The following is a 16,372-nucleotide window of genomic DNA, read 5'->3' on the forward strand; positions in this document are numbered from 1 at the left end:
TTTTTGGTACAAGATGCCATTTCGAATGTGGAGTGAATTTCAGAGAGCCCAGTATAGTCTTGTCATCAGAATATAGATCGAAATGTCCTGCCATGTAAGTTTTCTGTTTGAAGACTGCATTAAATAAATTATGTGTTTCATGTTGCCATCTCCCAGCTGGCCTTTCCTGAACTCTTTGTCACTCCATGGATCTCAATCAGCCAATGTTGATGTTGTAATTTGTCATGCGACTGGATTGAGCACCTTGTGTTTCTCTTCAACTCTAGTATGATATCGTCAGCTTTCTGAGCAGGGTCTTCCAGATGAGGCATCAGCGTTTCCAGGTGAGGATCCTTTCTGATGATGGATAGTTATGTCTTCAGATGCTGAAAATAGTTTGTTGTTTTTGAAGTCCAAGGAAAATTGTATTTCCTTAAAATTGTATTTAATTATTGTATTTCCTTACATTGTATTTCCTTATTTGCTGATTCAAGTATGTAAGGATCTGTAATCTCTGCCTCATATGCCGCGTGATGATAGGCGACACTTCCAAATGTGATGTTCACGTTTAACTTCCCATCTATGTCGATTTTGTCGCCAGACACAGTCTGGAGTGTAACACGGGATGGCGTTCAAATGAGTTTATCTTTAAATTGTTTAGCTAAATCATTCCAAATGAAGGTAACATTAGCTCCTGTGTCCGTGATCATATTGCAAGGAACTCCATTGATACGCTGACTGATGGATAGTCCATTACTGCTGTCACTCACTGCAGATATCTGAAGCACGTTGGGGTTTCTCATTATCCTTCAAATTCCTTTTTGCGATATGGCCATTAATTTGCTTCTCGTGGCATTGCTGGGGAATGGGTCTAATTTTTCATGCCCTGGGGTATTCTGCAGTTCCTCCGTACATGGCCTTCAACACTGCAATTCCAGTACTTTCAAATTGGTTTCTTTTCACCCTTATTCAGGATTTGTACACATTTCTGCACACGGAAATTAAGTACTTTTAAGGACCATTTATGAAAAAAATTAAGGACCTATGAGCAAATGGGAACTGAATAAATTCAATTAAAAATACTATCTATGCCTGAATTTCATTTCTGTAAAACCATCCTAAAAATAAAATAGATCCCTAAGTAGTATGCATTATTACTAAACATGAATTAATTAACATAATTATCAATAAGTTTGAGAATAAAATAAACTTTATGCAATTTATCAAGTAGCATTAAATATTTTACACTTATAATAGTTGGACATATTTGAAAGAAGATATGTGACATATACGTTTTACTAACAGTTTGCTTATGTTGATTTTTTTTATGTCTCATTTTGTCACATAATTGGTCAGTCTAGAGGTTTAGTAAATAGCAGGTAGATTTTATGTCAAACAGCATAGGTTAAAATGAAACGTAAGATCCCAATCAGCATGATTCATAACAAAAGACTCAATGTTGTCACTGCTGCTGCTTGTCTAGAGAGAGACCTGCTGATTAGAACAACCTGAAAGGCCTGATGTAGGCATGGTTGGCAAGTGCTGCAAGTTAGTCAGGATCTGTTTGATACAGTTAGTGCCATAGCTCCGTGTAGAGCTCCAGGGGTTGTAACCCAGTTAATATACTTTAAGGTTCCAATAAGTTATTAAAGCACCAGAGGTGATAAGTTGTTTTGCATTATTTTAAGTCTCACTAGATGCAAAAAATAAGTTTTACATGAATTTTTACATTTTTGTATTTTATCTTGTGACCACATGAGTATTAATGAAAGGCAATTTTAAGGGTAAGCAATTAGTTATAAATAATTAAATTAGGTAGTTAGATAACCTTAAGTCATTATGAATTTACATGGCCACTATTAAATTTTATTTTTTAACAACATTTGTTAAAAAAGTCCTATTAAAATCAAAATTTAATAAAATTTCACAGTTTAAAATGTAAGGGTTGCCCAAATGAAAAGTGGACAAGTTGAAGAAAAATAATACCTTTAATGTAAATCAAAATAAATCACTATGGGTGTTGAAACACAGGTCCCAGCATTGCGGCAGCAGCTTGATGCCTTTGTTGTAGAAAGATTGGGGCCAATTCCTGAGGAAGACTTGCTAGGCTTCACATGAATTTCTTGCCTTCCTTCAGTCCATCTTGCTTGGCCTCCTTCACTCCATTGTCTGAATGGAAACGTTTTCCCTGTAAGGTTCTCTTAAGTGGCCCAAAGATGTGAAAGTCACAGGGTGACATGTCCGGACTGTACGGTGGGTGCTCCAAAACCTCCCAACGGAATGTGTTAAAGGTCCTCTGGGTTTCCTGGGAGACGTGTAGGTGCGCATTGTCATGCAGAAGGATCATTCCTTGTGTGAGAAGGCCCAGCCATTTGTTTTTTATTGCTTGTCACAGTTTCATCACAGTACTGCAATATTGTGTGGAATTTATAGTGCTCCCTTGGGGCAGGAACTCTATTAAAAGTGGTCCACGACAATCAAAGAAAAATGAAAGCATCACTTTCCATGCAGCTATCTTAGCTTTCGATTTTCGTGGTGGAGGAGATGAGCTGTGGTTCCATTGCATACTCATTTTCTTGGATTTGGGTATGTAGTGATGGCACCAGGTCTCGTCGCCCACAACGATACGATCCAGAAATGCGGGATTCTCCTCATAATGGATCAAGTGCTGGAGACAAAAGGCCATCATCATTTTTGATTATCAAAGGTCAGATGTTTTGGTACCCATGCCACACACACTTTGCTGTACCCCCGATGTTTGTGGATAATGGTGTTAACTGTTCCTTTACTCAGGTTGAATTCATGACTGATTTCACGGGTCGTAACCCTTTGATCAGCTTGGATCATTTCACTAACAGAGGCAATGGAATCATAGGTGATCACTTTGTTTGCTTGGCCTGGTCTCGGCAGATTTGATGTCGTTTGCCGCCCTTTACGGAAACTTTTACACCATTTGTTTACAGCCGTATGACTTAAACAGTGGTCGCCATACACTGTCACCATTTTTCAATAGATGTCCGCATTACGCTCACCTTCCACAACCAGAAACCGTACTACCGTGCGTTGTTCTTATCTGGACGCATCCATGGATAGCACGACTTTCCTTTCGCACAATTTAATCTCCTACAAACAGGTTTCACAGTTAAACGCCATCTGAGATGCATACATCATACCACCCTTTAAATACTTGTGCAGTGGCGCTGCTATGAATGCATTCATTCTGACGTTATCGCACGTGTCTGCTTTTCATTTGGGCAACCCTTATACATGTAATTTATGACATTGATTTGTAAGCAATATTAGGATAATCGCACATTAAAAGCTACAAAACATTTATGTTTTGTAACAGCAACACTCAACAAAATATTTATCCGTCATTTTAATTTGAAGCCTTCCCATACATTTTGGCTATTTTATATGGATTTCCTTCTATTTAAGCTCTTTTTCTAACAATTAGAGATTTGCCTCAATATGCAAACCAATGCTCTCACTAATTTCTGTGTGTTTTATCTCCTAACTTGTCAACCTCTCCACAATGTACCCATGAGGGTTTACTTGATCTGGTAAAAATTAAATAGTCCTAAACCCCTGACAAACATGAAGCAAATTATCGCTATGGCTAAAAATTACAACAATATAAGACGAAGGTTTAAAAAAGCTTTTTATTTTAAAAGAACTTAGAAAATAAAGGCACGTTCTGATGCTAACAAAATCAATTACAGCTCATGGTCACGTAATTAAACAAGAACATTCAAATTCAAACTAAAAGTGTGGACTAGTAGTCAAAGTTTATACAATTTAATTTTAATTTAATCTGGCTCAGTAGCTCTATCATATGAGGAAATAGAAACGGGAAATTATAATAGAGGCAAAAATCATAAACAATTGGGTAATTTACATAATAATAACTGCACATATCTTTGAAGAATAATTTTCTTTATGAATTCAGTTTTTTTCTTCAACACGTTTCCTTTCCCTTTTACAATTTTTGGATTTAATTAAGGATTTCTGTTATTCTAAAAAACACTAAATGCATTTAGAACGTATAGAAAAAGTCGTTAATTTTATTTCTTTAGTAACATGAACATTCAGAAGAAGTATGAAATATATATAGTAAAGGCCGGTTACAGAGCTGGTGTGGCAAAATTTTTAAAATTTAGTGACACACCAAACAACAAAATCCAGAAATGGCAAAACTTTTAGAATTTAGAGCAGGCATTGGAAGCAGAATTTAGAAAGGCACTAAGTAGCAGAATTTAGGATTGACAAAGATTGCATCAGGTGAGAAAATGCCTAGTACCAGCTCTGTGTATGATGCATTAAGACATATTAGATGAATCTTTTAAATTGTAAGTTTCCAATTTCTTTATTAATAAAAAATCCCTTTCTATAATGCCTGCCCACGTGATAACATTAGAAGCATTTTTGATATTTTCTATCGTGTCTAGTGAAAAGTAAAGAAAATAAAGGGAAGATAAACATGTTAAGAAAAAGATTCTAGTATCAGAAGTAAAACATTCAAATATGTTTTCATTGTTCTTCCAGACGCTCTCCAAAAAGTAAGAAATTCACTGCAAACTTTCCGTAAAATACATCCATTACGTGTTGATACCATGGAGACATTTTTCATTTTGTCACATATTTCTCAAATCTTCCAGAATCTTGCCTTCAAATCCTTCTAAACTTTTCAAGCTGCAACATCTAAAATCCTAAAGAAAAATTATCCCTACCAATTCTGTTACAGCAAAAGGCCAGAAATATTTTAGAAAAAATAAAGTAGGGAAAAAGTATAAAATTAATTTTATAGAGAAAACTGATGCATATTCTGAGGCAATTACATAAGAAAAAATTAAAAGGAAGACATTTTAAATTAATTACATAGCTAATTTTGCTTTTGCTAAGAGCTGTTTCCTTATGACCTTTATAGCATTATACCTTGTTTATTTTTCAGATTCAATATATTATATAATAAGTTGCCAAAATGAAACTTTATAATATGAGAGCAAAAAATAAAAATGTTATTTAATGTTATTATTTAAATATAATTTCAATATATTACCATTATTGTAATGAAATTTATCAATGTTACGATGTTTTAAAAAATCACAGAAAAATTCTCAGATCTCGGGATTAAAAATTTTCTATAGAAATGGATCTTAAAATCGCCAAAATGTTGAAAAGTCGCCAAATTTAAAACTGTTTAATAAAAAAATTCACATCCCCAAAAGTGAAAAGTTGTTAAAGAGCTCTTTATTAGAAAAAGTTGAAATGCTTATGTTTCACTTCTTGCTTAGAAACTCAAGTATCCCATCATTTACATTAGAAATAGAAACAAATTATAACTCATGAAACCATTCAAAAGATAACCATATAGGTCAGTGAATCACTGAAAATATTCCTCCAAAATGCTAATTCACACTCAAAATGGCAGTCGTAAAAACAGACAGAAATTTCAGATGATTAACATTAAGGACCTTCTGCAGATTTTTGCCAAAATTAAGGACTTTTAAGGACCAAAAATAGATTGCAAAAAAATTTAAGGATTCTTAAGGACCGTACGAACCCTGTTATTTCATTTCAAGGCACTGGACTTGTCTTGTGAAATCATCTGTTTTATTTTACGTAGCCTTGGGTGTTCTGCAATGTCATCGTATGTGGCCTTCAGCACCAAATTTCCAACACTTTAGAGCCAGTTTGTTCTCATTCCTACTCCATATCAAAGCATTGACTTATTTGGATAAATCATCTGAACAAGGCATGACTTGATCTACTGGCACGTGGACTTGCACAGCTCTGAGTGAGTGGTCTCTATGAGTTGCTTGCTGGGCTGCCTCGAATTTCACAGCATACACCACAGTTGCTCTTTAAATCCTTGACATTTGCCATTCGTAGAATGTTATGTACTTTTGGATCTTCGATGTCATCGATAAATTCTGCAGGAACAGGATTTTCCTTGTTTCTGTCAAGCATTCTGAAAAGGTGACATGAGACAGCCTTTCAACATACATGGCAAGTTCCTGGAGAGTTTCCCTGGGTTTCTGTTGACAGGATTTTAATTGAAGCCTGCTGTAGTCTTTTAAACACTTCTCTCCAAAGCAAAGCTCCAACCAACTGGACAGAGCTTCGAAATCTTTGTTTTCGGGAAGAGTCTGAAGAATATTTGCTGCGTCTGCTCGCTGAGAGGCGACGAGATGACAGGCCTTAGCTTGGAGATCCCATTCATTTGCTTCTGCACTATAGAAAATTATGTCCTATATACTTTCAGTCACTGCTATAGCTATCATCGCCAAACTTTCTACAACTCTTTTCTGGATCCTGGAAAATGTCGACGTCCACTTTTTCAAAAAAGAAAAAGAAGAAGCTAAATTTGGAGATATTAGTTAAAGACTCGGAAAAACGATAATTTTCACCCTCATTTTCCCCAGTGGCAATAGTCTTGCAAGCTGGAGATGAAAAATCTGCTTTATTTCAAAAGTTGTTGCCAATGCTCTCTTTCAAATACTAGAGTTTGTTAATAAAAAATTTCTAAGTTTTACAATAAAATAAAAACAGTACAGTCAAAAGTCGTTGATCCGAACTCGTCGGGACTTCGGCGATTCCAGATTATAGATCATCAGTTTGAATCTGGTAAGATGGCATGCAGAAATTACAAAATTAAAAATATGAAACCGTAATTTATGAAATAAAGAACAATTATGATCTAAAGGGTATCAAAATTTACAAAAAAAAGCTTAATATTTATTTGTTTACTTTATTAAAAATTTCTTTTAGCGTGCGCATGCGTACATACATTATGCATAGTCGAAATTAGAAAATTGTAACCAGAAAACTATTTGATGTGTACTCGTGATATTTATAACGATGGGGAATTTGATTTAAATCATATCAAAGATGGAATACATCAAGATGAAATACTACATTTAGTAAGGAATTATAAGCCAAATAAAATAAAAACATCTGCCCTGAAGATAAGGATAGTGTTAACAGATCAACTTCTAATTCATTGCGCGCCGCGGCGTTAAAGATAAACAAAGTTAAACAAACATTAAGTTTAGATAAACAAAGGATATGCCTTTATCCATTTTTTGCATTTGTGTGCGTGTGTAGAAATTCAGGATACATAAAATTTCGGTACTATTCTGTTTTGAGGACCGTAAAAAATCGCCAAACTATTGTTGATGCCAGTGCTGCCAAAAATAATTGTGGCAACCCTAATGCAAGAAAGGAAGAATAATAGTAAATAACCATTTAAAGATTATTTAGATAAAAGGTTAATTTCATATAATACTTTTTTATTATTATAATTTATATAAAAAAGGATAAACATGGAAGCATAAGAGTAAATAGCTATTTCAAATCATTATTATAATTTTTATTAAAAAATATTACTGAATGAATTCCTGCATCGATATTTCACTACTGAGTTATCGCTAAAGCATAATTTCATCTCATTGCTTATTCAAACATAATTTCCTATAATGAATGGTGCCTTTTCTTTGAAAAAATTGTTGGTAAAGTTCAAAGTCGCCCACTTATTTTTTTGGCGCTTTTTACAAGGGTAAAAAAATTAGATTTTTGTCAATTTTCTTTTAATTTTTAAATGAAAATAGGTCGATGTGTACATAGATAAAGTCAAGGGTGTGCACACTGCCATTTTTGTGCAATTCTGCGATTTTTTTTTTTAAGTGAAAATAGGTTGATGACATGGATACCGAGTATGTGCAATTCTTAAAAGTGCGCCAAGCAGTGGGTGATTCTGCACTTTCCCCAAAATGCTACTGCAGACTTTTCGTCATGGGCAATTCCCAAATTGTTAAAAACCTTGAATATCAAAAGAGGATTTAAAATCAAAAATGGATTTAAAAATTAAACTAGTATTTCAATGGCGTCTTAAGAAATATAGAACTTTCCAAACTTACGCAATTTGAAATCACTACATTTGGCACGCTGTTAAATGGGCACGTTAGATAGATTTGGCATTTTTGCGCATACATTTTTGCTGCAATTTTTTACGGCCCTCAAACCGGAATAGTACCAAAATTTCTATATTCAATCTTATATAATTATTTTTAAAACATTTTTAGAAGTTAAACACCTTTGAATAAAATTACACAATGCTCACTAACAAAACCTGGTTACAAAACTCAATAACCTTTTTCGAACTTCTTTACAAAATTAGGCATTTCCTGATTATAACAGCTCTCAAGACTGAATCAATAATCAACTGAGATATCTCACCATACGCTCTTATACCTTGCTACACATTACACCTCAGTTGATAAGGGATTAAATTTTAAAGGCTACTATAATAATGAAGTTCCAAAAATTATCATTGTTTAAATTACATGTACTGGCCATACATGAAAGCATTATCTAGATAAGTACGCTTTTCTCATCATTATTATCATTTCATATCTAGTACGCTTTTCTCATATTATTATATAATGATTTTGCACCTTTCTCTTTCATTTTACTACATTTGTGTATTCCCCCTCGCCTGTGTAAAAGAATTTTTTTTTTTTTTTTTTTTTTTTTTTTTTTTTTGTCTGTCAAACATGCAAACAATATATATTTCACATTTTCGAAAGGCTAAAATGTATTTGAAAGCTAAAAATACCTGGTTTCGGCGAATTCCACTTTTCCAGAACATTCAGATTCCTGAGCTGCCAAGCAAGTGGAGTACATTTATGTTACACAGGTCATCTACATTTCTCTTAAATAGGTATAAAATTCAACTGTTTCATAAGGAAAATGTTAAAAAAATTGCATATTTAAAAATTATAGAAAAACTTAGCAAGCACTTCTTTAAAATCACGAAAAAGAAATAATCAAATATAAACACTGAAGATTAAACAATACCGGTAACCAAAAAAAAACAAAGATAAATGCAAGAAATAAACATTCTTCCACATAAAAAGAAAACTATAAATTTCATATTCAATACCAAAATTATGCTACATACTATATTATCCCCTTTAATTCAACTGTGAATTCACCATTTCACTAAAAAATTAGGCATGCTAATAATTTAAAGTACTACGCAAACAAAAAAAAAATTATTATTACCTCCTATATTTCAAAGTATTCCATAATTTACTAATAGTGCTAACAAGATCACTGACGAAATAAAAAAAAACGTATTACTTAACTAACGTGGAGAGGAACAAAAAAGCATCTTTAAATTTATTGTTACCAAACACATCGAATAAGCGAGCTCATTTAATACTCGCTACATCTTTCTGCCCGTAGGGGGGTGGTCTAGTGGACAATTTTCAAATATTCTCCAGCGAACAGTCTTGCTGGCGCCATTTTGGCTCCTTTAAGGACATCTTATGTAAAGCTATTAGAAATACCCTTTAAAGGAGCTTTAGTCTTGTGTTATAGACGAGTTTATGTTTCTATCTTATGTTACAGATCTGGCGGGTAATTTATCTTGCGGATGAAAGTTAGCTTTTCCTTGAGACTCTTAATATTCGCCCTGAGGCGTATTTTTACTAAATTTAGTTACTACGCGCAACTTAATTTGGCGATTTACGAGGTTTTGGTGAAATTGTGTGGCTAGCGCATGCGCAGAGATGAATGAACTATCGTGATGATATGTCGTATTTTGTAGCGTGATACTTGACCCTATAATTGACCCAGCTATTTCGAAGAGCAATGTTGCCAGTTCCAGAATTAAAGCCCAAGGGCACTTGATATAAAGAAATCTGGACGTGGAGAAAATCTCAGATGAGAAAACGTAGAAAAAGGGGAAGAAGATAAGTACCAAAAGGAGCAAGAGAATCCAATCGGATAAGTTCGCAAAACGTGACGAGCGATCATAGCTTTCAAGGAGGACCCAAAACAATGCAAATCAATGACAACAATATGAGAAGATACACTACAGCAATAGTTCCAATGACAAATTCAAATATAACTAAACATCTCAATCAATAGTGCTAAATACAACACTTTACAATACAACTATACAACACAATTTTAATACAACTATTAAACACAATACGCTATAGCAACTCAACAACAACCTAAGCAACCTATTTACAACACTACTATATCATCACAATGCGAAAAATCTCACAGCATTAGTTTTATAATTCACCAAGAATAATATTCCAGCTACAGAAGAACTTCAATCAAAATCAGATGCATTGGAAGTATGAACAGCTACCAATTCAGGAGCTAAGTGAAAAAGTTGTCGTCTCCTCCCATGAAGGTGTGAGCTGCAAGTGGTCTGACGCTTCTATCTTCGAAGAGAATTTCATAATTAAAAACTTAAGAGTAATTAACAAAGTCACATTGCACAGCTTTGTTGAAGAATTTTTCATTAGTTCTTCTGATGTAATCTGGAATCGTCTCAAGGTTTAAGTCTCTGTGTAAAAGTTTATTGCGGATAAGATAGTGTGAATCAGTAATAATGCGCAGAAATTTGTTTTGCATTACTTGTAATTGATGCAGTTGAGTTTGAGTGACCGTGTTCCAAGCAGAAGCAGTATAACAAAGTATCGGTCGAATGCAAATTGTATATATATGTTTTTTGGTAGTCAAACAGCTGTGCTTATGTATGGAAGTTGTGTACACACAGCGCCCTCTACATCACCATGCGTTCGTCTGCGCCGATACTTTCCTATATGAAATCTCCTTCTTTTCTTATTCCCTACCTCCCCACCAAATATTGATGGGGAATTCTGAATCACCTTGTATGCTCAATCACCTTACCAGGCTTTAAAGTCCTTACATGGCCTATATATTTCCAGTCGTTGATCGTATTGGTCGTTGTCATGTACTTTCAATTACAAGAGAGTTTCAAATGGCGAAAATATTCATGTTTTAGAATGTCAAATAATAAAAAATTGTGGACAAATAAGTAAGTTTAACTTTTAAGGCCGTGTTCTGGTTCCTATACTTACATTTGGGAAAGTTTTATACTCATTATGATTGTTTATAAGGAGTTCATTATAAAAAAAAGCATTGAAATTTTATATGCACTTTACGTCTTGCATGAGAGGTAAATAATAATTTTCCCTAATTTATTCTGTAAAAAATAAGGTAAATATTTTTTTTAAAAAGCACATATTAGTAAACGTATTATAAAATACGCAGCAAATACCTAGAAACTATAAATAGTAGATACTTTTTACATTATTCAATAATAAAAATGTATAAAAATCTTTAAATACTAATTATAAGGATAGATTATGATAAGAAACATAAGATGAAATTATTTTTAAAAATTATAATCCCTGCTTATTTACAGGCCCAAATATGCAGGGGATGCTCGTTAATTCAAACTCAAAAGTTCTCGGAAAAGAGTTTGAATTATCCAATCTTAAGGGAAAATATAACTTTAAAAGTGTATCATTGAAGAAAAAAAAATCTCCTTGTATATATAACCCCAAAAAATATGCTACATTATCTAAAATTAAACATATTGAAAAGCAATAAAGAGTTAACATGATCATGAAATGAAAAAGAAATCCTTGTTTTTCAAATAAGTTGACAAAATATTTTAAGGACAAGAAATAAATAAAGACTGGTTTTTCTGAAATTCTAAGAAAATTCATGACAAATGATTCTCCAACCTATTCGTAAAGGGTTCTGAGGGAATCCAAGAAAAGTGGCTGGGCCAGGGAGCTTTGTCCATTAAGCACTGACAAGAGGTGGATAGTAAGACAATAGCCACTAATGTGGAGATGTAGTAGTCTAGGAATGCAAACATGTGCCTCTTTACGTACAGGTGATTTTGACACACAAAATAATAAATGCAGTACATATTTTCTCTGTTAGATGGGGGGAAATTGTCAAATTTTTAGTTTAAAAAAATTTAGATCAAATCAATGAGATATTTTTAACGTTAATTCCCATACAATTTTTGAACTTTTGTATTAGCTCGAATTAACCAAAGGTTGAATTATCTAAATTTGGATTAATGAGTGTCCACTGTGTTTTAAAATTGCAAAGATCTAAACCAATCTCATTACAGTCAAAAGTCGTTAATCCGGACTCGTCGGGACTTCGGAGATTCCGGATTATAGATCATCAGTTTAAATCTTGTAAGATAGCATGCAGAAATTATAAAATTAAAAATATGAAACTGTAATTTATGAAATAAAGAACAATTATGATCTAAGGGGTATCAAAATTTACACAAAAAAAAAAAAAAAAAAAAAAAAAGCTTAATATTTATTTGTTTACTTTATTAAACATTTCTTTCAATGTAAGTTGTTTAAGTTGCTTCGTTTTTTATGTGAAAATACATTCTCTTTAATTCTATAAACAGACATAATTTCTTGTTCAGTTACAAAGTTCTGCTGTTCAAGTCCTATAATTGCTGTGTCGAGAATACCGACTAATTTGTCAATCGAAATTTTTTTGTTTTCAGTAACCTCTGTCACTTTCTTCGCTGTCGGAAGCGAATTAGAATGACGAGGAATGATTAAAATCATATCAAAGAAGGAGTACATCGAGATGAAATACTACATTTAGTAAGGAATTATAAGCCAAATAAAATAAAAACATTTGCCCTGAAGATAAGGATAGTGCTAGCAGATCAACTTCCAATTCATTGCGTGCTGCGGCATTAAAGATAAACCAAGTTAAACAAACATTAAGTTTAGATAAACAAAGGATATGCCTTTATCCATTTTTTGCAGCAATTCCACTTTTTGTTTAATGGACTTCGGAACATACTTTCGCATTGTAGATCCTTTACATATTAGTAAATATATATCAGAAATTCTATTTGACATAATCGAAAGTTCAAGCTTACTTTTATAAAATTGCTCTAACAGTCTGCAAAAAATAATAAGCCAAATCCAATTAGAAGATTAAGGAACAACATAATCTACAGCATTAACTGAATTAGATAATTTTAGCTTAACTTATGCTGTCCGTTATACATTAAACGTGCATTCGTAAACGTATTTTGCACACGCATATTCGCAGCCGTAAAGGTCTTACGCACATACGTCAACGCGACGCATGCGCAGAAAGTTTGTAGCTTTGAGGTCCGAATTAACGACTTTTGACTGCATTAATGAAGTATAAATTGGTTAACTTCACCAAAAATTATCTTGATTTGCCTTTAATATTTCACTACTAAAAAATAATAAATACGCATCAAACTGTGCTTGTTCATCATAAAAATTGAAAGTACTTTCACAGTATTTCTATGGATAAATAATAAAGAGGTACACTGTGCACAAAAAAAAAAAAAAAAAAGACTGACGAAATTTTACTTTCATTTTTCATGTTTTGAAAGTGCGATTTATATCTAGAACTGTTTTAGTATGGGTATTTTGACACAAAATCGAACATTTTCTCAAATGACATGCCAGCTTTTCTCCGTATTTTGATTCTACCACTCAAATTTTGTGTAAATCACAGTAGTAGTTTTTTTAAAAATTAGCTATCAAAATCTAAGCTCCTCAATGTTAATTGAATTTAATATATGTTTATTAATATCTCTTTTTTATCAAAGTTACTTGATTCTTTCTTCCAGAATTCAAAATATAGGCTTAATCTAGACATTATTTATTAAAAATTTGTATTTTTAAATATTTTTTATAAATTTTTTGAAAAACTTTTGTATTATAACTGATAAAATTTTTTGCATCATAACCGATAAAATTTTTTACATCATCATTAAATAGATGTGCAGAAAGTTAGAGTATTTTATTCAAAATTTCCTAAGATATACGTGAATTTACATTTTGGCACGTTTTGAAATTTGGCATATTTATTATAAGCGATAATAACGAAGATGTGGTTTACGCACTTTGTTGAAATTATTTGAAAGATTGACGGACCTTTTTTCCTTTTGTGCATCAATGATAAATAAGGAAAGTAAGTAGGTTACTATAAATTAAGAATTCTGCCAAGTGAATTATTCTTGGCATAAACTGAAAAAAATACACCAAGATAAACTTTTAAATTTCTCACCAAAAATTAAAAAGTTTAATATCTATGCGTAATTTGAGTCGAAGAATTGAAATATGGAAAAAAAATTGATATGTTATTTCCGTAAGAGTCCGATTTGGTGTCAAAATACCTATGTTAGAATAGCGCTGTATATAAATCTAATATGTATCCTAAGTCACACTTTCGAGACATGAAAAACTCAATTTGAATTTCGTCAGTTGGCCCAATAGAACATGAGATACAGAACTGTTTTTTTTTTTTTTTTTTTTTTTTTTTTCCCCCCCACAGTGTACAATCTTAAAATAATGAATTGCAGCAAAGGTGTTACATTTAATGAATAGTTTACTTATGAAAATGTGCTTGATTAATAAAAATATGAATATTACTAGTAATTACCATAACAAGTGCTTAAATTTAAGCACTTTGTCTTATGAAAGTATACAGTAAAATCATATAAATGTTATGAAATAATATTTAAAAAAGATTTCTTTATTAAAATAAACTTGTACAGACATAAACAAACGTGCTCTTTTCAGGTGGCATGATAAATTATAGCACTAGGTACACCACGCAAAAACAAAAGGGGGGACTATATTTTTCGCTTTACTGGGTCGATAGATCAAATTCAAATTGTGTTTTTCATGTCTCGAAAGCGCAACTTAGGATATATATTAGGTTTATGTATAGCATTGTTCTGTAATAGGTATTCTGACACAAAATCGAATTTTTTCTGAAATGACTTGCCAATTCTTTTCCATATTCCATTCTGCATTTTTTTCAGTTTGGGCCAAGAATAATTCACTTCATGAACTTTTTAATTTATAGCAACCTATTTTCTTTTCCTTTTTTTCTTTGTCCACGTGCTGAAAAAGTCATTTTTCATACTTTCAAGTAATTTTAGCGAAGTGTGTAAACCACATTTTCATTATTGCCAAGTTTCAAAATGTGCCAATATTCTTTGTATCTTTGGAAATTTTGAATAAAAAACCGTAATTTTTTACAGGTGTGCTTAGAAATACATCTATTTTAAGATGATGGCAAAATTTTTATAGCTTATAATTCAAAATTTTTTTTCAAAAAATTTAAAAATACAAATTTTAAAAATAAATCGTAAAAAAATTGGCTAATTTTATTTCGAATGAACCTAAATTTCGAAATATGAAAGGAAGAATGAAATAAGTTTAATAAAATAGGAGATATTGATAAATATATGTCAAATTCAATTAACATTTAAAATTTTGCTAAAATTTTGAGAGCTAATTTTTTAAACACTACTTGTGTGATTTTTACAAAATTTGGCAGTTTGGCATAATTTGAATCATACAGTCAAAATATGTGAAAAAATTTGCATGTCATTTCAGAATAAGTCCGATTTTGTGTCAAAATACCAATGCTTTTCTGGCCTTTATATCTTCATGTACATTTACTTTTCTTATTATCTACTTTTTTATTTTTTGATTTGTTTTTACAAAGTTTGAATTATTTTCTTATATTTTGTAATTTTCTACTGTTTATTTCAACTACTTTGAATTATATTTCATAATGACAATTTCCAATGTTTAATTTTTACAAATAATATTGAACTCAAATGCATAAACACGAGGATGTCGGGGAATGCTTACTCGAGCGATATCACATTTACTGCAGAAATTGCTTTTCTCTCAAAATTGAATTAGCTAAAATACTTAATCGGAATGAGTTCTTTGGATCTCTGCATTGGTTCTTAATCCCTTCTATTCACGGAAATGTTTGGCCTGACTTAAATTGCCGGTGTGGCATCACCTTATTGCTCGAGTAGAGGACGAAACACCTTTGTATTTATTTCTTAATTATTGTTCATTGAACGGGAGTTGGTTTGTTCCCCTTGAAAAGTCAACTAATTTCAGATCAATGACAATGATTACTTACATTTAATTTAGTTATTGCTTTTAATTTATTCCTTTTACAATTGTTGTTCATCATGATTTAATTCCAGTCCCCGTTAAACATTTTTAACAATTTCCATTCAAGTTACTTAAAAACATCTTTCGAAATAGAACTTACTAAATATGGGTTCACTCTTATCATTCTACTATAATTAATCTTAGGAGATAAGATAATCAATATTATTTAGTAAATAAATTATATTAGAACAATGTTATAAATCTAATGTGTATTGTTAGTCACGCTTTCGATACATGAAAAATGCCTGAATTTTGTTAATCGGCCCAGTAGAACAAGAGATACAAAACTGCTCCCCCCTTTTTTTTCGCAGTGTATAATTATAAGCGTACAGTTATAACGACAGATTATATATAATAGATTTTTAGCCCAAATAGGCAATTTGCCCAGAAGGGCTATTAATTTCATTTTCCCATTTTGCGTTGCTTCACTATAAATGGCGAATCAATTTTTAAATTCTTGGCCACCAAATATTAGAGCCATGTATTATATTTAAAGAAATTAAATAATGAAATCTGCATAAATGTATGTATGT

At 32.0% G+C, this 16,372-nt stretch overlaps 2 protein-coding genes across 10 annotated transcripts in view; one reads left to right on the forward strand and one right to left on the reverse strand.

The window, feature by feature from the left end:
- Positions 1 to 9,186, reverse strand: part of LOC118205983 (cullin-5-like) — a 170,684-nt gene extending 161,498 nt beyond the window's left edge. The window contains exons 1-2 of one of the 4 annotated variants that reach the window (XM_085823827.1): positions 9,046 to 9,186; positions 8,597 to 8,642 (exon numbers count right to left, since the gene is read on the reverse strand). In XM_085823827.1, the coding sequence (XP_085679953.1) occupies positions 8,597 to 8,629 (33 nt within the window). In that variant the 5' untranslated portion in view covers positions 8,630 to 8,642; positions 9,046 to 9,186. Of the gene's footprint in view, positions 1 to 8,596; positions 8,700 to 9,045 lie in introns of those variants that run through there. The other 3 variants (XM_085823829.1, XM_085823830.1, XM_085823828.1) reach the window with 3 other exon arrangements.
- Positions 9,187 to 10,277: 1,091 nt separating this feature from the next.
- Positions 10,278 to 16,372, forward strand: part of LOC118205980 (uncharacterized) — a 106,893-nt gene continuing 100,798 nt past the window's right edge. For 3 of the 6 annotated variants that reach the window (XR_015043054.1, XR_015043053.1, XM_085823842.1), the window contains exon 1: positions 10,278 to 10,843. Coding sequence is in view for 2 of the 6 variants with exons in the window: in XM_085823842.1 (XP_085679968.1) it covers positions 10,758 to 10,843 (86 nt within the window). In the remaining 4 variants the exon portion in view is untranslated. The other 3 variants (XM_085823843.1, XM_035378258.2, XM_035378260.2) reach the window with 3 other exon arrangements.

This window comes from Stegodyphus dumicola, chromosome 9 (assembly GCF_044657685.1).
Source record: "Stegodyphus dumicola isolate Sdum_Otavi_A_Nest chromosome 9, ASM4465768v1".
NCBI lineage: Eukaryota > Metazoa > Arthropoda > Arachnida > Araneae > Eresidae > Stegodyphus > Stegodyphus dumicola.